This window comes from Emydura macquarii, unplaced genomic scaffold, assembly GCF_026122565.2.
Source record: "Emydura macquarii macquarii isolate MOO-44397 ecotype Brisbane River unplaced genomic scaffold, CSIRO-AGI_Emac_v2 contig_2897, whole genome shotgun sequence".
Classification (NCBI taxonomy): domain Eukaryota; kingdom Metazoa; phylum Chordata; order Testudines; family Chelidae; genus Emydura; species Emydura macquarii.
The window spans coordinates 54,827,759-54,849,406 of NW_027133034.1; the positions used below are offsets into that span (position 1 = coordinate 54,827,759).

Below are 21,648 nucleotides of genomic sequence, written 5' to 3' on the forward strand. Positions count from 1 at the left end.
AAAATCAATTTTTCATGCCGTTCTGGTCCTGACACCATGTTTTAGGGAGGACATCGCTCTATTTCATGGCAGACGGGCAGGATTCCTGTCAAGCTGCCATGGCATGGGAGGGGGTTGCCTGCAATAATAGTATCCATGTGAGGTGCTATGCATTGGCACCTGGCTGAGTATGGGTGTGAGGGGGATCCATGAGGGCACCACCCTGAGATGTTCATGGCCTTCCAGATAAAACACCAGGAGTCCCATAAGAGCTACAGCAACTCCTCTTCCCCCTCCCACAGACTATGTGAATCTAGTGGGCCTGGCTCACCCCTCCCCCACCCCTCTGGCAGTGGGTGTTCAGGCGCCATCTTGTCCTGCTGGGGAAGTGGGGATGGAGCCTTCGTTACCTCAGGAGCAGGGTTGCTCTCCCTTTTCTGTGGCTGCTGGGCCTGGGGACAAGGACAAGGAGAGCCACGGCCCTGGCCCTGGCCTCTGCCCCTGCCCCAGCCAGGAGCTCCTAGGCGAGAGCCAGAGTGACCTAGTCATCCTCCATTTCAATGACGTCTATGAGGTGGAGTCCAGGCAGGAGGAGCCGGTAGGAGGCGCTGCCAGGTAGGAGCCACCCCTGGCCCACTCCAGACACTGAGCTGTGTGGTGGGAGAGGAATCGCAATTCCTATTCCCCTCCTGAGGGTGGAGGCAGGGAAACACCCTGTCCCTCCTGAGGTGAGTGATGGCAGGGCATGGCTGCTCAGTATCACAGACTTACAGAGCATGCGCACGTTTGACAGCCCCAGGCATTCCTGCCTTGTGGCTGAAGCCTCGTCCACATTCCGGGGCTGAAGAAAGGCAGCCAGCATAAGGCTGTAGTTCCACCTTTCTGCCACATGAGCAGGTTTACAGTGGTCTCTCTGTCTTTCCTGTTTTCGCTTCCACTGCTGGATCCCAGCAGGGTAAGTGCAGATAGGAGAAGCAGGAAGTAGCTACAGGGGCCAGCTGGTGTCCTGCTACTAGCCACCAGCTCACTAGACAGGCCCCAGCATCCCAACAAGACCCCAGTCCACCACACAGATCCCAATAACCCTCCCAGGCAGCATCCCATTAGCACTCAGGATTCCCCAAAGCCCCCCCCCCCATGCTTCTACCCCAGCCACTCCCCATATAACTCCATCTACCCCCCAGACAGCACCCAGATACCTTAGATCCCTCCCCCAGCCCAGATACTTTAGCACCCAGACACTACAGAAATCTCAGCACCCTTCAGACACCCCAACACAACAACCTCCAGTACCTACTAACCCAAGCACCCCTGGACACCTTCCAGCACCCACCCAGCTACCAAGCACCCCAGCTGGGTGCTTCTTGTCTTCCCACACATCCAGAAATCCACCCAACTACAGCTGCCAAGTTTTGTGCTACTCTGTGTGTGACTTCTGCCACTTCTTGTGTCAGAGTGTGGACCATCAATTAAAGATTATGGTTATTTCCAAATAATTTCATTAAATAATTTGCACAAGATGTCACTCAGAGCTACACAAAATTTGGCAGCTGTGAGGGGGTGTGTAAAAGCTAGGGAAATATCCTTTCCCTTCCCTCTCTCTTTCTGGGATATGAAATGCAAGAATATTCATTCCCTTCTCCCTGTGGTACTAGGAAAGATGGAAAACTAAGGAAATAACTCTACCTGCACCCTCCCACGTTGACAGAATATGTTTGTGGAAGAGAAATGTTCCTGTGCAGCATGGGGCCTGGGTCACTTGCTGGTGGATTCTCTGTATCTTGAAGTCTTTAAATAATTATTTGAGGACTTCAATAACTCAGTCTTACATTAGATGTCTATTACAGGAGGGGGTGAGTGAAGTTCTGTGGCCTGTGCTGAGCAGGAGGTCAGACTAGATGATCATAATGGTCCCTTTTGACCTTATAGTCTATGAGAAAGGAAATTACCTTCATCCCTATCCTCTGTCACAGTTCAGGGCAACTGCACCTGTATTCCCCTCTGTGGTCCACAACAGTACCCGGCCTAGGCAATCAGCTCTTCAGCCATCACCTCTCTTGGGTAGAGATCCCTGTCTCCCTCCTTCTGGACTGGTGTTTTTCCAGGCTGCATAGGTCCCTGCCAACATATGATATTTGCAGTAAGTCAGTCTGGCTAACCAGGCCAGCGTCTGCACTTTGCTTTCTCTTTGAAGGCTATGAATGGCCTAATGGCCTACAGTTATAAGTTACTGCACAATTCTTTATAAGCAAACATATTTATTCTTAAGATGAAAGCATTACAGAGAAAACATCTTAAGAAAACCAAACCAACCCTACATGCATGCTAAACAACTTACTGGAATTAACTCCCCATTCCCCTCCTGCAACTCCAAATTGGGATCTGGTAGGTGTCAGTCATTCAAAACCCTCAATTGGGTTTTCCCTATGGTTACAAGTTCATAATGTCTCAGATTCAGAACCAGAACCTCCAGGATTGTTCAGACTTTTCCTTTATATAGCTTGGGCCTTTGATCTTGGCCTCATGTAACAGGAGATCAACAGACAATGGCTCACCCCTCAGCTTCAGAAGGCTGGGTATTTGCATAACCAGAGCTGGGGAATTTGTATTCACTTCCCCCTAGATATTCCCCAGGAAAACTACTTAACACATTTTGTTCCAAGAGTCCATTCTTTTCTGGCACATGTTTGGTGTAGTCCTTTGAATACCCAGGTATCACATCTGTTACATCTGCCCCCCCTTTAGAGGTTATATACAATCCAGGCCCACAATAATACATAAACCCTTCCTTTAATGCAATGCACCCTAAAGATACTTAAATCTAATTCAATAATATTTCCCAAGGATATTGCAGGAAATTGCCATATCTGTATGTAACAGGATAGGCTGACTCCAGAGCTAACTAAGTACCCTGTCACTCAAATCCCCACCTGTGTACATTAATTGAGCTTTGATTGAAAGACAGACAGTTGGCAGAGGAGGCCAATTAACTGGGTGGGGATACAGTTGAGGGGCTAATTAGGTGGAAGTAGCCCCAGCAGTTAGGCCTATATAAGCAGACAGGAAGGCTATGTAAGAGGAAGAGCCTGAAGGAAGGTAGAAATAGGTAGGACTGGCTGCTGCTATGGTATCCTTCCCCTGAAACAAAGGGGGAAGCAAGTGACTCACTGTAAATATAAAATACAATAAAACATGGTTGTGGTCTCTAAAGGGACTTACAGGGGACCATTTTGTGATAGTGTCTTCCCCCTCAACTTTCCCCCCACCTTGCCCTGCATTCTTGGATACTGAGAAAGGGAGGCACCAGGGAATAAGAAATTCCCTTCAGCCTTTTTTGTGATACCAGGAAAAGGGGTGCTCTGAGGAAATCCTCCCTCCCTTTAATTCACACCTAGGATATCACCAAGAAAAGTAGGAGAACAAGGAAGTGCCCTCTCCATTTATCCCTCCAGTAATAAGAGAAAATGATGGAATGAAGGAAACTGACTTCCAGCACTGTCTTCACTATACTAGGAAATGGAGGGGGAGGCAAGATTTGGCCTACGGTTCCCAGCTTGGACAAACAGATGCAGAAATCAGCAACAACTACAACAAGCTAGTATAGTATTTGAGAAAACTTACTTACAGTATAAAATATTACCCATTATGGTGGCAACTGGTTGTGATACCATAGTTAGGGTTGTATTCTGAAAAAGGGACAAATTCCTGTTTTACTCTAAAAGCTGGTGGTTGACTTAGCTTTTATGTATTTTGAGATTTTTAAGTAGTTTTTGTTTGGTTTCTCTTTATACTTTTTTTCAGTTGGTAATCCTTGAAGATGAATTCTGTCTGAAATTTGTCTTTGGCAATCCAATCTTTCATTGTTGACTGATATCTCTTGAAAAGTATTATCTAGCTAATTTTGGTGCATAGGTAAATCCTGAGTAGATGTGGTGCAAGGTGTAGTTCTTTGGGTGTTTTAAAATTTGTACTTAGGGTCATTTTTAATTATTATTCATCATAGCTGAAAGTTAATGTGCCAGCACAGATGCATAAACTTTTTGTGTGTGATGATATATAAACTGGTACATAAATACCTGTGTGCCAGTGCATACATGAAAATATTTCTGTCAGATAAAATCTTTTCCATCATGACTGTCAGATTTTTAAGCTTCAGTGTAGAAGGGTTTTATGCTACAGTATGGAAGGGTTTTATGTGCAGTTGTGCATAACAGAGGAAGGATTTTGTGTACAGTGGCTAGCAAATAAAATTTTTCTGTCAGCAGCTGCATTTCCTCCCTGATTCAGGTTCACCCACACCGTTTCTGAACCAAATTCCAAACCCCATTTAAATGTTATAAAATCCTAGGAATTGATATATAGAAAAATTCATTGTGAAGCAGTTATAATTACTACACACGACACAGCTGACATGCTCACTCAAAAGCAAGAATATGAAAAAGTAAGCTACCTAACAGTTCAGACCTTCTTCTTGTCCATCTGCAGGCCCATTACCATTACCAAAACCACAATACATCAGAGACCATGCCCCGCAACCTTAATGCAACCCCCTGTAGATGCTGGCTTCCATCACCACATCACCAAACGATCTCATCCCCAAACAGCAAACTACTACAACAAACAGTGTTGGGAGGGGTAGTTCAGTAAAGGGTTACATGGATGAGGGTGGGCTGAAGTGGGAAAGTCAAGGTTAGTGTGCTTGGTCTCTAATGTATGATGGTTGTGATAATGTGAATGGTGTGTGCTTCTACAGAGGTAGAAGACAGTATGCATTATTAGGTGGCTTAAATTTCCATTTCCCTGCTTTTGTGGGTTTGTGTTACCTATGCTATGTATGTAGCAACTCTTACTACTTCACAAATATTTTTGTGCATTAATTATAAAATTCTGTGTGCAAATGCACGTGTGGTTCCCCTTGACTTCAAAGGGAGACTTGCATATGCATCCAAAGATGGAATTTGTCTCTTAGATTTTAGAAATGCTTTTGGTAAAATACCACCTTGAGAGGTATTTAAGGAAACTTGGTAACTACAGGGTCAGGTGAAGTCCTCTCCTAGTTTAAGATCCTGAAAATAAAGATAAGCTTGGAAAGATTATAATAGCGGTGATGCTTTAGAGAGATGAGGTGTACAAGGGATGGAAAGATTCAAACCATTTTAACTTTAGCTAACACCAAAAAATGTAATATTAAGGCTAAAATTTAAAACATTCTAAAGTTAGAAAATGCAAAAGTAGTAACCATAAATCATCTATATTGCACATATAGAATATTTTTATTAAAACTGATATTATTAAATGTATACTGTAATGCAAGAAGGATTCTTTCTCCAAGAATAAGGCAGTACAGACAATATTGAAGAGATTTATTCACGATACTGGGAAGTCTGATAAATCAGCTTCAACTTCATGGTGTTATAGTGTTATTGGAGTAACAGTGTCAGGGTTTGAGATCTCTACTTAAAATGGATTACCACACTAGAGTGACCCACTTTGCATTGAAGCAGGCTTTATAGTTCCTGAGCTCCACCTCTAATAAGTTCTGACCAATCATACACCCCCTCCCGATTTAAGATGACCTCTCCCTACTACAGGAGAACTCTACCAATAAATTTTCCTACAGGGGAAAAACATTTTAATTCAGGACAAAGGTGATTAACTAGAGGAAAGGAGACACTGACTCTGTAAAGCATACTCTTCAGCTGGTTTCTGCTTTCAGGTTTCTCCTTGTGACTTAGGACTTGTCTACACATAAACTTGCACAAATCTGTTTTTTATATTCTTTTGTATTTTAATGTAATGACTATGAAATTGACACACAATATACTCACCCTGGAATGAACACTCTCAATATACAGAATATTGTTTAAGCTTTTATTATCTATTATAGCACCCAGGAAGCTTAAAATCAACTTTAGATTTAAGGGTACCTTCACTTCAGTTATGACTAGTCATGTAACTGTTGGATACTGAGACCTTTTCTCCCCCTGCATTTGCCATTCCTGCCACATATTTTTCACTTTGCAGAATCAGTATTCCTGAGAGCAATCTTTATTGTCAATCAGTGGTTGGAAGTGCTGTTCTCAAAAAGATTGGCTTAGTAGAGCATTGGTAAAGTGGTTTAATGGCAGCAATGTCAGCACTGATGAAATATTCCAATAATTTGCATGTTTAAATATAAGGAAGATAGAGTAATATGGAAGAAAGGAAAGAAAGGGATAAGCTAGAAATGGGAGTGTAAAAGCAAAGAAAGGGGAAAGGCTAAAAGACAATAGATAGTATTTGGGAAAGAAGAGAATAGATAAGATGGAAATAGAGGAAGCGGAAGAGCATGGGGAAGTGAAAGTAGAAATAAGGAAATGGAAAAGACAAGAGAGATGTTATTTATTATTTGTGTTAAATGGGGAAATTGTGCTAAGGGGAAAAGGCTGTTGCTATTTTCTGCCTCCAGCTCCTCCCTGTTTCTTTTCCTCCCTTTCTGTTCAGAGACCTTCCTTCTACAAAAACTCAAAGAATGGAATGAACACTCCTTCCCACTTATTTTGTATTTAAGTAAACCTTTGCCTAGTTTGAAGCAGTTGCCACACTCTAAAACAGCTTAATTCCACACAGACAAAGAAGCTACAAAGATGGTCCAACAGCACTACGTATCTAATAAAGCAAGCTGAAAGTGGTATTTTTTTCTTGTAGATTTGCTACAGCTATAAAAATGTTCAGTTCCCTGAATCCACTTATAATATTTAGTGGAGACTGCTTAAACCCATCAGCTTTAAGTTCAATAACAAAAGGAAAACATATGATTCCTATATTAAATGCAGTGGGAGTACACTTTGCAGTCTTTGGTAAGTAAATGTTATTTACAGATGAATTTCATAATACCTGTGGCATGCTAGTTTATTTATGGCTACCTTTTATAGGATCACCTAGAGTTTGTTAGATTGTAAGCTCTATAGTGACTAAAAGACTTAGATTGTGTGTCCCTTATGTTCTTATGTCTTGTAAAACATAATTTATGTTGTTGCATGATGGATCAAATCCTTAACCCAGCAGCTTGTTTGAAAGCTGATCTGAGCTCTAATGGCCAAGCACAAGTGGGTGGGAGAGAAATTGTCTCCTCCCTCAGGAAGCTGGGGAGCCATTCACTACAGGATACTTCAGCCTAAGGTCTGGACTAGTGCTCTGCAGACACAATGTGCCTTTTCTTCCATTGGAGCAAGCACTATAGGATCTGTATGATGGCAGCTCCCTTGGCCTTGCTCTCTGCCCCTGCAAGTTATGGCACAAGAGAGTTTCTGTGGAGCAAGGCTTCACAATGCATGGGGGGGGGGCACCATGCAGAACCTTTTCAAACCCCACCCTTTTTTTGTGCCACATAACTGTACTGATTCCCTTTGAAGGATGCCCTCTGCAGCTATAGAGGAGGTGGCAGGATTTGCCTTTATAAATAGGGGATCAAAGGGGAAAGCAAATACCAGAAGCAAGGGGTCATAACAAAGAATGCCCTGCCAGCAGCCACCTCTTCTTTATACAGTGTGCATATACCAATCAGGCTCTAATTCAGATGCCTCTGCTGTTCATGAATATGGCATCATTTCACAGGGGAGAGAAGGCCTCTTAGAGAGGTAGGCCCCAGGCTATTTAGGGCTTTATAAGACTGGTTTTGACCAATAATCAACCTGGAAACCAATAGGCAGCCAGTGCAAAAGGTAGAGCACAGGTTTAATGTGCTTGTGAAAAGAAACAGCACTTAAGCAAACAGATTAATATACTCGCCACATGAAACCAACTTTCCTTTGATACCAAGAGCAAATGCCCAATCCTTTGAATAACCCCAGACCCAACAATGTCAGCACCTGTAGACCAGCTAACTGATCCTTTCAGGTAGCAGAATGTATTCTTATTAACCATAATAAATCAAACAAACACAAGCTGTATCTGGGTCTAGAGTTCTGTTAGGTAAACAGATGTCTGATATATATATATATAGAGAGAGAGGGCTAAGGTGAGAGTAGCATTTTAGGGATCATTCTGCCAGCACCAGGGCTTCTTCCTGGTTAAAAAGGAGGGAAGAGAAATGTATAAAGCAACTACTTATTCGTCATTATGTTTGGTTTTTCAAACAGCATAGGCTAGATGCCTGTCTTTTCCAATGCAAATTGATTTGAGCAGAAGAGCAAGGTTAGCTAGTCTTTTTTTTTTTTTTTAATTTTCCCTGTACCTTTCTACTTATCAGTCATGTCTTTGCAAAACTCAAAAGCCGCTCAGCTGACGGTAAAAATAAATAAATAAATAAATAAATAAATTCTGTAACACCAACTTTGTGTTTTCCTAATCTTCCTATTCTAAATATTCAGTGTACATTTATACAGCACTATATAGACCATAGCACTAGATAAAGGACCATATTTTCAGAGAGTGCAATGGGTATGTTCATAAAAACCTGTATTTGTGCATGTTAAGAGGCGCCTATGCATGAAATTGCCCCCTTTTGCATGTTAAGAGTTCGTTCTAGGCCTGTGGGTTTTTGCACATTAACATTTGGACCGTCCTCCCAAGCAATTTGACATACATAATTGTTTCGCATAATGCACAGTAGATATAGGGGTTCCTGAAAATCACATACAAGATCACAAATAATGGGTCCAAGACTTGACCAACTGACCTGATTAATCCTGGCTGTACCAAGAGTATTTCTTAAACAGGCCTAAAAGTAGTACAGTCAGCATTATTTACACATACCTTTGTAATCTCTGATAGCTTTTGGCATGGTACCATAAAGCACCTTTCCCACCTTACCCCTCCATTACATTTCAAAGGTCAACCAAAAACATGGTATGATAATAAACTGAGAGATGTATCTCTATTTTTCTTTCAAGAATCTTGCCCTGGGTATTACATAAGATGTTTTTCTAGCCATAAAAATTGGGCTTGTTAAAAATTAGATAACCTATGTATAAAAAGAAGTAGATGCATAAAAGTGGATAGTCTGGGCAAAGCATTTTGTTATCCTTTACAACAGTATAAATCTGGAGTAACTACAGAAATAAATGGAATGACTAATGGTTTTCACTGCTGTAAAAGAGAGGAATTTGGTCCTTTGTTTAGTTTGAAGGAAAAAAGCTTGCATATCTCTAAAGCTATTGTAAATGATATATAAAAACTAAAATAATCTCATCTGACCAGCTTTTTGTGTTAACCTTAACAAGCTAGTTTCTGAACTTTTTTATTTTTAGGAAACCATGAATTTGATTTTGGTGTTGATGTTCTGGAAGAGTATATACAACAAATGAAATTTCCATGGTTCCTCAGCAATGTATATGACAGATTTACCTCTAAACCACTAGGCCATGGAACAGTAAAAAAAGTAGTTAAATGGAATAATACAAAACTTGGTTTAATGGGTTTAGTAGAAGAAGACTGGCTGGATACCTTGGCTACCGTTAACAAATCAAACCTAAACTACATAGATTATGTCAAAGCAGCTAATGAAATATCTGCAGAACTTGAAGCAGAAGGAGCAGAATTTATAATTGCTATGACACACATGAAATGGAGCAATGACATCAGACTTGCCCAGAATACCCAAGGAATAGATCTGGTTCTGGGAGGCCATGACCATGAGTATGGAATCAAAAAGGTGAATGGAACTTGGATCGTCAAAAGTGGGTCTGACTTCAGGAATTTCTCAAAAATAAATATAAAAAAGTTTGGTGCATCACGTCAGTACACATTTCATAGAAATGACATTCTGAGGAACCTAGAAGAAGATTCTTTTATAAAATCAGTGGTGGATGATTATACTCAAAACCTGCAGGTAGATACAACTTCCTTAAATACCTTGTTCTAGAAAGAAGAAGCTAATAATAGTTGTTTTAAATGACCAGACTGCTAACAGTGGGCCAAATTCTCATCTCAGTTATGATATAAATCAGGATTAAATACATTCTATTCAATGGAGTAACACGATATTTACACTGAAGTCAGTGAAATTACTTTGCCTGTACAAATACAAATTAAATTGAATTTGCAAACAGATACAAAAGAAATAGTTTTATTTCAGGCCTACCAAAATTGATAAGTGCATTAAGATTGAAACTGAGGGCAAAATTCCTTCCTGATGTAGCTCCACTGACTTCAATGGAATTCCATTAAGAAGAAATTTGGCCCATTATATTTTATTGGCTTCAGCTTATTTTTTTTTAATGGGAAGTTAAACTTTAAATAGTGCATCCATGAGTGGATTGTGATTAAAAGATACCACCATATCAAACTTAGTTTTGAGACCAAGTGTAAGCACAGGAGCCTCAGAACAATAGATAATTTTATCCATTTTGTATCTGCAGTAAATATAGTCCTTATAATATATATTAAAGCTCTCATGGCAAAAAAGAACACCACTGAAGTCCCTTCCTCAGTGAATCCTAAGAATCTCAGTGTCTATATATGTGTGAATTAATGTAGTAGCATATAGAATCCTCCATTCAATGAATGCAATGGAAAGCCACTAGCCTTAATTAAGAATTTCCTTTCTTTTATTATTACAGTTATTGTCTATTATTTGTATTACTGTTGTACCTGGGAACCCCAGAGCTTTATATTTAAGTACATTTAATTTGCTATGACTGTTGATTTGTATAGTACATATGTACTGAGCATAAAATATTTCTGACAAAATGTTAAAATGCCAATTAAGCTAGTTCCTCTGATATGCAACATTGATACCATTTTCAGTCCATGGTGGCTTCCTGCACAGCAGTCTTTAGTTTGTGTAGGAGGGTACATCTCTGAACTACTGTATTCTACAATGCTAAAGGGACTAAAGCTCACAAGGAAAGTTTAATTGCATTGTCTGCATTCACAGGGGTACTAAAAACTAGCACACATTATAGGAGGACTTTGAAACTGTTAAACTCAGATTGACTCTAAAATTGTTTGTAATCCCAGAATGACTGAATCTATTTTTAGCTTCTCTATGCTAGGAAAAGTATCCATTTCTGATAATGACTGTCAATGAGTGCACTTGAATTTGTGCTGCATATGGCTATGTGAAAGAGTAGCCAAGAACAAACTGCATTTCAGAAACTGTGGTTAAAACCTCAGAACAGATTTCTTGATCTCTTTTCTTGTTTGCTGATTACTATTATCTGCACCCTGTCTGTATATAATATAACAAGAACAAGAACAAACTGCATTTCAGAAACTGTGGTTAAAACCTCAGAACAGATTTCTTGATCTCTTTTCTTGTTTGCTGATTACTATTATCTGCACCCTGTCTGTATATAATATAACAACAAGAAATAACAAAATGGGATTTCCCCTACCTAGTCAAACTCAGAGAAATATATTTTTGCAGATCTGTGGGCAATGTTAAGTTCTCATCAGTGAAGGTGTAAAATGGAAGCCAGGTGGGTTTGGAATTGTTGCTGTTTGGTCATTGCCAGAATAAATCACCTTCTGTACATCTATTCAGATTCATTGGGGATTGAGAAGAGACTATATTCTTTTTTCATATCGTGGCTTTGTTTTTTTCTCTTTTTTGTTTTCTGCTCAAAATTTTAAACATTTCTACAGTGTAATTATTTAGTTTTTAGGACAAATTTGTTTCAAATAAATAAAGTGTGTTATAAACCCTTCTCTCTTTTTAGCCTCTTTTAGAGGAAGTGCTTTGTCCAATCGACACAGAATTAGATGGTCGTGTTTCTACTGTAAGAAGATCAGAGAGCAACCTGGGAAACCTGATAACTAATGCAATGTTAGAAGCTACTCATGCTGATGTAGCATTACTTAATTCAGGTTATCCTTTTAAAACACATTTATTATAATCCAAAATGTTTGGAATGTTTTAACATTAATTTACTTATTAGGATTGAAGCAATGTTTGCCATATTTTTTAATGATTTAATTAGGTGTGGTCCCAGCCACTCATCTGAGTAAGAGTACCTCAAGAAGTCAAGAGATTTGAAGACTTCAAATGAGTTACCTAAAAATGACAAAAGCCCCTGAAGAAATCAGGAGCTAGTTTTTAGTGGATAACAAATTAAAATAAATTTGATTGGTTCATAGACAGTGTGACAATTATAATATGTATCTAAAATATTAGGGTGTCAGAACAGTAAACAAGTAAGCTAACTGGCTAATTTTGGTAAGATTTTGGAGTACATGATAAGTTTATACATCTTACCGAAACAAACAAAAATGGTATTAAAGCACCATATCAGCAGGATGTGACCAGTTACCACCTTGTTGAAAACTGTACCCTTTCCTAACCTCCATCTTTGTCTATTTTCTTTATTTCTTAAAGTGTATGGTCTCCTGGGTAGGAACCATGCCTCATGTGTTTGTACTTCTACTGGAAACAAACTAAGGATAGCAATAGTAGTAAACGAGACTTAAAGGGGTTATGGAGCAACAGTATCTCAGTGAAACTAAATATCTAAGGCAAAATCTTGGCCCCATTTTGTAATTCTTCCCCTTCCCCTCCCCACTCAAATAAATAATAAAATAATAAGAATAATAATATGCCAATTTCCACATGTACACACTTCACATTGGTACAGAGAACCATTTGCTTCCCTCTCCTACCCGTTCCAAAATTTGTTTTAAAAAAATGCTTCCACAAATCTTTATGGATAAAGTTAGTTTGGTTAGATTAAAATCCCCTTTCCCCTGCTCCTCTTTTCCTAGTAAGCAATTATTCTTTTATAAATAGTTTTCCTTTAAAACAAGAAATTTTGATTGGTGCCTACATGGTTTTATTTTAAAATTGGATGCAATATTTGTTACCAGCATGGTTTTTCAGTTTAAAATTAAGACTGATCCTCCAAACACATGTTGCACATGCAAGTGAAAAATTTACATATGTGAGTAGTCCCATATGTGTAAGTATTTGTACAATCAGGGTCTAAAAATATGCCTATTTCAATTCTGTTTTTTGTCTTGCTGTTGTTTTCTTTTAAAAAGAGAATGTTGCCAGCATAGTTCTTCAGTGTAGAATTGGGCTTTTGCTGAATGTTTGTTTTAAAGGGAAAATACTGAATGTACCTTTTTATATTCTAAAAGGGAATTGTTGCTTGTATGTTTTAAAACTGAAAACATGATGGTGCTAGATGGAGTCTTTGAGTCTGTTTTTTGTTTTAAGAAGGAGATGGTTTGCCATGGTTTTTCATTTTTAAAATAGCAAGTTTGTTGTCAGAGAGGTTTTTGTTAATTTAAAATTGAAATTATTGTCCTGGAAAACTCACTTTTTGGGCAGAGAACTAAAATTAAAACTTACAGGCCAAAGGGTTTTGGAAAGTTAAGAATATGTATAAAAACGGAATTTTTGTGGAAACTGTTCTGTAAGCTTATCTATAGTAGGTGTTATGCAGCATCCACTATAGTAGAGCTGTAAAGTACTTTGTGTTTCCTTGAGAAATAAGTCTACAATCTGCAAAGACTTCCACATATGCTTAATTTTATGCAGTGTGAACAATCCCATTGAAGTCACTAAAATTAGCATACTTTCTTAGTTTTTTAAATAATAGGAATATTCACAGCACATAAAGTTAGGCATGTATTTAAGTCTTTGCTGAACCAGAGTCCATGATGTTACTGAAGTAATCATTATTAACAATATAAATCCTTTCTCATCCAGACAACAGACCTTAAAACTTGTATCATTTGTATTAGATAATCAGGCTATTTACCTACGGTAGAAAAAGCACCAGGGAGGATCTTGATTTTCTTTTATGATTATTGTAGGTACCCTTCGTTCAAACCACATACATCCTGCAGGAGATTTTACTATGCATGATCTTTTAACAATCCTTCCCATTGTGGACCCACTTCTAGTAGTCAGAATTACAGGAGAACAACTGCTGGAAGCTCTTGAAAATGGAGTCTTCAGATATCCAGCTCTTGATGGAAGGTAAATAGAGTATTTATCCAACCAACCCCTTTTTATGTGAAAATGCCAATTGTTCTGAACACTTGTGGAAATTCTCCACACTGTCCCTAGGAGTAGCCACTTTAATATTAACATTCAAAATTCACAAGCCTGTGTGATAACTGTATTGAGCATGTTAATACTCCATCTAAGCAAGACAAATGACTACTGTAAGTACAAACATAAAACCTATGGATACAGATAAATCTTTGTCACACACAATGTATGAAAAGCTATACAAAATAAATGTGATTCTTATTTGGAGATGACTTATTTTTTAATAACAAAAATAAAAAACAAATAACAAAAATAAGGAAACTTGTATATTGCTGGCTAGCAGAGGTTAAATTCTGGAACTTACTTGATTCCCCAGATAATAGATTCATTAATTGAATTTTCAGACTGTCTGAATTAATTGGGTGCGTATGACAGATTGGGATTTAGCAACTGGTCCAAAAGTTCAGTTGACGCTTTAAAATGAAACTTGGAAACCATTGTGATCATGGTGCAAGAATTGGAAAATTCAGACCTTTTACTCTGTAGCCCTGGGACCAATGGACACCACTGGTAAAAAGATTAAAAGCTGCCTTTTCAGTGTAGTATTTCATATGGTAATCAGTGAAAGTACTCTCTTTGGAAACAGTATTACAAACATACCTCAAACACTGAATTAATTATTGAGCGTTCATGATGGCAGTTTACTGAAGTATACTTGTTCTAGATTCTGGAAGGGTCAGACTTTGGTTTATTCTCTCTACATACCAAAAAAAAGTTTGTTTTTTTTTAACTTCCAGGTTTCCTCAAGTAGCAGGAATGGAATTTGCATTTGATCCAAATGCAGAACCAGGGCACCGAATTATAAGAGACTCTGTAAAGATTCAAGGACAATATCTCAAGAAAAAGAAAATCTATCGACTTGCCATTAAGGAATACTTAGCTAATGTAAGTTCTAATGTGTTTAAATATTTTGAATGATTTTCATGCTTCAAGAGTGTTGTTTTTATGAAATACTGCCTTGTGTTGATGGCTTAATTATGACAGTGTAGGGATTGTAATTTGACTCTATTTTACTTTTTTATATGTTGTTCACTCCCTCCACCCCCCGAGTTTCTATCTGTCCTTATTTCTTATAAAAACCCTATAATTCTCCACCCCCTTCCTATTCCTTGCAAAATATTAGACCTGATTTCTGAGTGTGCTTTATCTTTCACTATAATTCTGCTGGTGAATTTTGCACATGCAAAAATTGTTTCTGCATATTTAAATCAAGTAGTAGGTCACCCAGTAGCTCCACTGACTCTACTTTCATGAAAAATGTGTGTGTGTGTTCAATTTGGAAGTTATTTGAAAGTCTGTTTTCTAACATTCATTCTTACTCTGTCAATGAACACAATATTTTTCATGAAATCAACCCTAGCTGTTATTCAAATTTATAATTTATAATAGTTTAGAAATAGGCAATTAAGTGCTCATATTTTAAAGATATTTGTCATTAAATATATTTACTTTTCAGGGAAAGGATGGCTATGTAATGTTTCAGAACTGTCCAAGGATGTTTGATACAGAAACTGCACAGACGCTTTCCACAGTTGTTGTTAATCACTTTGAATCTATCAAGATTGTGCATGGCATCAAAAAGTGCATCTCAGGTCACCGAATGAGTTTAATTACCATGTCCAAATCAGCATCACTAACAGGTAATTTAAAATATATAATTTGAGGCACAATGGGGCTGCAGTCCTTACTGTGGACTTTGGGTACTATGGCAATACAAATAATTAAGTGTATTTGCGCCTCACTTTCTTAATTTGTTGTGCAGCATATAGTGATTTCTCAAAGAATAATCTCTTTATCCACTAAAGGTAGCAATCAGAGCATATGGTCTGTTGTGTGGGAATGGGACTGACCTCTTTTTCCCTGAGGGTTGTCTTCTGCAGAGGGAATGGTGACAGACTGCACAGGGGGGTGGAGGTGAGATTTCTGAAGGGATGGAAAAATGGAAGAAGAACATAGACTTCAGAAGCTTAAACCCCTAAATTGGGGGGAAATTCTGGGCTCCTTTGTCAATCTTCAGTAAGAGGACTTAACATGAAGGAGCAATCTAAGGCTTTGGGGGACAAAACCCATGGTCTGTATCAATAGCCACAGCCTTCTATAGTATCCCTGCTTCATCCCTCTCCCCCTACACAGTATCTCTGGCAAGAGGATTTTCGCAGGTTGTAGGTCTACTGACACTCTCACAATCCATCACCCTATGGATCTCAGATCCATGGCATATAGAGAACTGTAGTATCCCTCTGAAGAATGGGTAGCTGTCTTTTCCCTACTCTTCCATGCAGCAATTGCAGAAGTTGTGTTGTCTTTAGAGTCTTCCATGATCACAGAGGGTCAGGCTGGATTTAGCCTGAAATAAATCACTCTGTAAATGAAAAATGAGCTAGTCATCCATACCTCCTTTCATTTTAAGCATTGTGAACTAAGGCCCAGATCCTCAAAGCTATTGAGGTGGTTAACTCTCATTGGATCTAAGCCTAAGTGACTCCGCCCACCTCCTGGGGAAGAAGACTGAAGGATTGCTGTATCAAGTGTATTTATATGGTAGCATAAAAGGAAAAATTACAAAGACAACTGGACATTCCAAGCTGTCTGACTTCTGAATCTTGTTGTGTGATGATTATAGGAGCAAAATTTGATTCCTTTGGGGATAAGGATATATTTATCAATGTAACAGTGAAGTTACAATATCTATTATTTCTTTAGTATTAATAATTTAATAAGATGCCTTATACAGTATCTATAATTGTGGTGAGTTTTTCACAACAATCATTAGGGTGCAAACATGGCTTGGAATGAGGGCTTGCCAAGAACAATCATTGAATAATTTAGGGAGAAATGTTAGAAAGAGGGACTTGGTTCTTTCCAATTTTGGATGGTGATCTGGTCTGATTTGTAATGCCTGGTGAGAATGGCATCCTCCATAGAACTAGAAAGCTTTAAATGATCTATAAAAACTTGATAAAATGTTAAAGATTTTTTACATTTACTGAAGTAATTGGTGTTCCTTGTTAAGAAAAAAAGCAAATACATCTGAGAAGCTATAAGAAATTTGGGTTTGATACTGCACAAATTCTACATACACTTTTTTGCATATAGAATATGGATGTTATGCTACAAGTACATTCAAATTCATAGAATTGTACTTAATATATACTCTTGTACTTAATATATACTTTCAGTCTGGCATTGAAATATTAAGACAAATTAAAGCCTTTAAAAAACAGGCTTGTGCTCTGTTTTGGGATCTTTCTCACAGATCCCAGCTCTTCATAATTTTCTACAACACCCCAATCTAAATACTGGTTGAAATTAACATTTTAATAGAGTTATCTTTTGTATGTAAAAAGTTAAAGTTCCATTCCCTTTCTCCATTGCAAGTGTTAGTGGCTGCAGACCCTCATTTAGATCTGTCTTCTCCCTCTCTTTTTTTCTAAATTCCTACTTTTCCATTATTTCCATACTTAGCTGTTTTTTATTGCATAGTTTGAAAGTAATTTTTCAACTAGTCTACAATAGGGGGCCGGCAAAACTTGCAGGAGTATCTTGAGCTCTCATTTATTTCTTCCTGAGGAACTGTATCAGCCAAATGACTTTGGCTCAATCAACAAATCTTGGCACCATGGAACTAATCCAAGGTTGATATTATCAAGCACTAATAGAATATCTCTTTATCGCTCAGTATTATAAATGTATACTTTATACCTCAGCACTTTTGGCAATACTGAATTACACCTGGAACTAACATGAATGTCTTCTCTGTCACATACTGCAACAAGAAGTAGTAGTTTGGGACTTGTATGCCTAACTTTACCTAGGTAGTTCTGAAAATCCCACCCAGCATTTTATTCTTTAAAGTTTTTTACTGTGGTCCCCAGTTCTTTAATGTCAGCCTCTTCCCAATGAATATTAGACAAAAGCTGCCTTTTTAAAGAATATTAATTATTTGTCTGAAGGAGAGGGTACTGTTTTTGAGACATCCTCAATTGATTCCATCCCAATTTGTAGACCTTCTCTGCCAGACACTTGTGCATCTATTCAGCAATTTCAATAGGATAAAATGTAATATTTCCTCTTACCTCCATAACAGTAAAAAAGACATAGTTCCCTTCTGGCAATTTCAACACAGTCAGAAAAATCATGTCAGTAATCCAGGAAGCTCTGCATAAAAATATATTTCCCTTTAGTCAGGGACATGCAGAATCCAGAAAGAATGCATTATTCATTGTATATTGCATCCTTGCACTAAAAAAGTCTCTATCCATAATTAAGTAAGCTAAGGAATCCTCTAACAATCTCTATCTTAAGTTATTTTCAGTTTTCCCTATTTCCAAGAAACCAGAATCTGCCTTATTTGCACATCATAATTCACCTCACAATATGCCAGAGCAGATTTTTTTCAGAACCTTCAGACAGGAAATTCAGAGCATTTGTGTGAAGTGGGATATGCTTTAGATAGCTCTCTTTGCAGCAGGTACAGTGTCAAGTATGCTTTAATCTCTTCCAGAAGATGGTCTTGACTTTCTGTGTTTAAGCAGTCTGCTGTATGTTTTTGGTGCAGTTCATCTAATCCTGAGAATGTTATGGAATGTTGAGATAACTGGACTTCAAAATATCCTCAGAGCTCTCAATTGGGCAAGACAGACTGTCATATTCACCTGTGATTTATATGCTAAAAAGTATAAACAATTTACTAAAAAGTCCGACTCAAAACTCTGTGTATTAGTTCAATATTCCTATTTGTAATGCTGCCAAACTATTTTCTAACCCCAAATCCCACAAAGCATCTGTCTCAGGTAACACAGGAGAAGCCAGGTCAAAGCCAAAGTACTGTATACTCTATTCAGAAACACAAGCTAAAAAACTACTTTTAGCAATCAATAATTTATGTATCAAGATAACACTACTTGGGACTGAAATCTGCATTTAGACAAAGCGGTTTGTTAATGTTGCCTCTCGGATGCCTCTTGGATGCCCAGTTACCATCTCAGATTTACTCTTCAAAACTTAACCTCTTATCTTTTCTTTTAATCCCTTTCTTCCCCTTCTCTCCTTCTTCTCCATTGCCTCTTCCTTGTCTCCTGGACTCAGAGGACCTGCTTTTTCCTTTGCACTATTTTGGTGGCACAAAGGGGAGAAAATCTGGCTTTATCTCCCTTTTGGGATTACCTCCTGCATGGGGTCCTTGCTGTGGGCATAAAGCTGGCATAGCCAGCTTCCTAATCACCTTTCCCTACAATCCCTATCATAATAGCAGCATTGGGTGCAAAGAGGCATGACTTCAGCATGCTGTACTCGTGCTATCCAAAGCTGTTGTTGTCTGGTGCATGAAGAGCAACCCCAGATTACTCTATTTGGGTCCAAGACAGAGAATCAGGGAGCCATAACTGGATAGACTCCCTTCTGCTGTAGCAAGCAGAATCTCAATGCATCAGATAATCTGGCCCATAAAGGTTGACTCTTTTCTTTTTCTTCCTACATATCTAGTCTCTCATTAAACCACATTTACTTTTAATATATTCAAAATCCACTCTTTTTACTAAACGAATGGCTAAACACATGTCCATCAGCTGCTTACCTTGTCTGGCCTTGCTGCTAGTCAACTCTCTTTTGTGTCCAAAATGCAGGGCTGAAAGCATCTTCCTCACCTCCACCTCAAACTATGGTATTTGTCCTCTTTGAATTCCATATTTGCTTCCTCTCTCTTACCACATCTTATTCAAACTCTTCTTCCTCATCTACAGGCTCCTACTTAACTCCTGTCCTTTTTCTCTCTGCCTTTTTTCTAATCTTGCTGCTTCCTTTTTCACATTTTTGACTTTGTCTTCTATCAGAATGGTAGTGTGTGATGTTCCTTTTGCACAATGTATGTGCTAGCCTTAATTTGAGTGATGAGTACATTTGAAATATCTAAAACAGAGGAATAGTTTCAACATTCAATCTTCACCAGTCTAGGTAAGACTTGAACTAGGGACCTAAAAGTGAAAGGCAGCAGGCCATCCCATTACTAATCTCTTGAACAGTCATTAATCCTATATTCATGTATTTTAAATCTAGAGAGCCACAGCGGCAGATTGGCTCACATTCTGCAAAAATTATTTCTGACATATTTTCAACAAGTAAGAGAATTGTGCTTAGCTCATTTGTTGATGTCTGAGATAACACTATTAAAATATAGCTCTCTGGGTCTGCAAAAGGAGTACTCGTGGTAAGCTTTGTGGAGCGTGAATTTATGAAGGGCCAATCGGAAAATTCCAGTTACTGGTAAGTAAGGCAGGTTTTTAATATGTTAATTATTTTAATACCAATATAGTCAGATGCATATTTAGGTTGTTTAGCTTAATTAGCACTAACATTTCATGAATTTACCACAAGCCTTTGAAACAAGAACAGATAAAAGCACATCAGTAGTTGCAGTGCCTGGCATAGAAGGAAGAATTTGTCACATTTCCAAGGAAACGAAGGAACATTTGCGACAACTAAGAATGGCAAGGAAAGAAGGGCTAACCACATTTCCCCCACTTAGCAAAGACTGTGAGAATTCTGATTCTGACTGAAAGTGATAAACAGTGGCACCAGTAACACAGTACCTGAAACCATATTATCTACTTCATTTGTTGTATGTATTCTGCATATTTATTAGAATTATTTAGCTTTTCCTTTCCATTGTATTTAAAAAGTTCCCGTGCTTTTAATGTTTATTCATATGAAATAATTTAAAATATTTCTTGCATTCATCAAATCTCTCTCTAAGGAAAATGTAATACAACCATTTTCTTGTATTTAAAATAATATAAGAAACTGTTTGTTCATTTTGGAAATAACTTCTGTTTGCCTACATTAAACTGATGGTTTTTATATTGTTGCCATTTTACATATAGCTATACTTTTAATTATAATGTCCACTACGCATAAGTACTAGCGTCTAGTGAATCTATATAATGTCTACAGTATTAAATCTGAAAGTTATTTGTCTACTGACATAACCTAACTAATGCATTCATAGAGAAAATGCTTACAGCACATCAGAGTAAAACCCGGGTAATAGTAATGGTCAAAAGATGGTCATATACTGTGCTTGGCTTACTAGTATGCATGGCCACTAATATGTCACAAAACGGGAAATATTTATTTTTCCCTGTATGATCACCACTTAGAACCAACAGAGTTAACATACTGATGTTTATAACTTGTCTGATATATTACTATGATTATGCATACTATAAAAACTTATATGAAGGGTTGATAAACATATTGTGATGTTTCTTTAATAGATTGTTTTCAATTTTAAAAAAGAGACTTTTTTTTATTCAGATGCATTTAGCTACATTTTACTTTAAGTCGGTTCTGATAAATCTGTCAAACATGCTCAAAGTTGATCAGAACAGGCCTGAGCCGCAATGATTTCAATGAGCTATGGTGATTTACATCAGCTGGGGATCACACAACACTGGTGAGCTAGAACTTTTACTCAGAGGTTGCAATTTTACCCTTTTCTTAATATCAAATGGAGTCAACCAAAGACAATACCATATCCTCAACCCCCTTCTGCCTCTCATCTCTTGCCATTCCAACAGAGCCAAAGGGATGGAAAACTAGCTTTAAAAAGTCAGCTGGTGATTTCCCTAAACAAGGGGTATCCTTGAGTGGTATAAAGCCAACATAGTGAGGCTGGATCTTGCTAGCCCCAGGAT

General features: G+C 38.0%; 1 protein-coding gene across 1 annotated transcript; it reads left to right on the forward strand.

Moving 5' to 3' along the window:
- The first annotated feature begins 373 nt into the window (after positions 1–373).
- LOC137167053 (mannosylglucosyl-3-phosphoglycerate phosphatase-like) lies at positions 374–20,691 on the forward strand. The gene is made up of 8 exons (XM_067569012.1): positions 374–594; positions 6,667–6,818; positions 9,210–9,790; positions 11,622–11,769; positions 13,717–13,882; positions 14,695–14,842; positions 15,414–15,597; positions 20,330–20,691. The coding sequence occupies exons 1-8, from the start codon at positions 374–376 to the stop codon at positions 20,509–20,511; spliced, it is 1,782 nt and encodes a 593-aa protein (XP_067425113.1). The 3' UTR covers positions 20,512–20,691.
- The last annotated feature ends 957 nt before the right edge of the window (positions 20,692–21,648 follow it).

Coding starts and splice junctions, on each gene's coding strand:
- LOC137167053 (XM_067569012.1), top strand. CDS start 374: ATGGAGCCTTCGTTACCTCAGGAGCAGGGTTGCTCTCCCTTTTCTGTG. Junction 11,770..13,716: donor TGTAGCATTACTTAATTCAG/GTTATCCTTTTA, acceptor TGATTATTGTAG/GTACCCTTCGTTCAAACCAC. Junction 14,843..15,413: donor TTAAGGAATACTTAGCTAAT/GTAAGTTCTAAT, acceptor TTTACTTTTCAG/GGAAAGGATGGCTATGTAAT.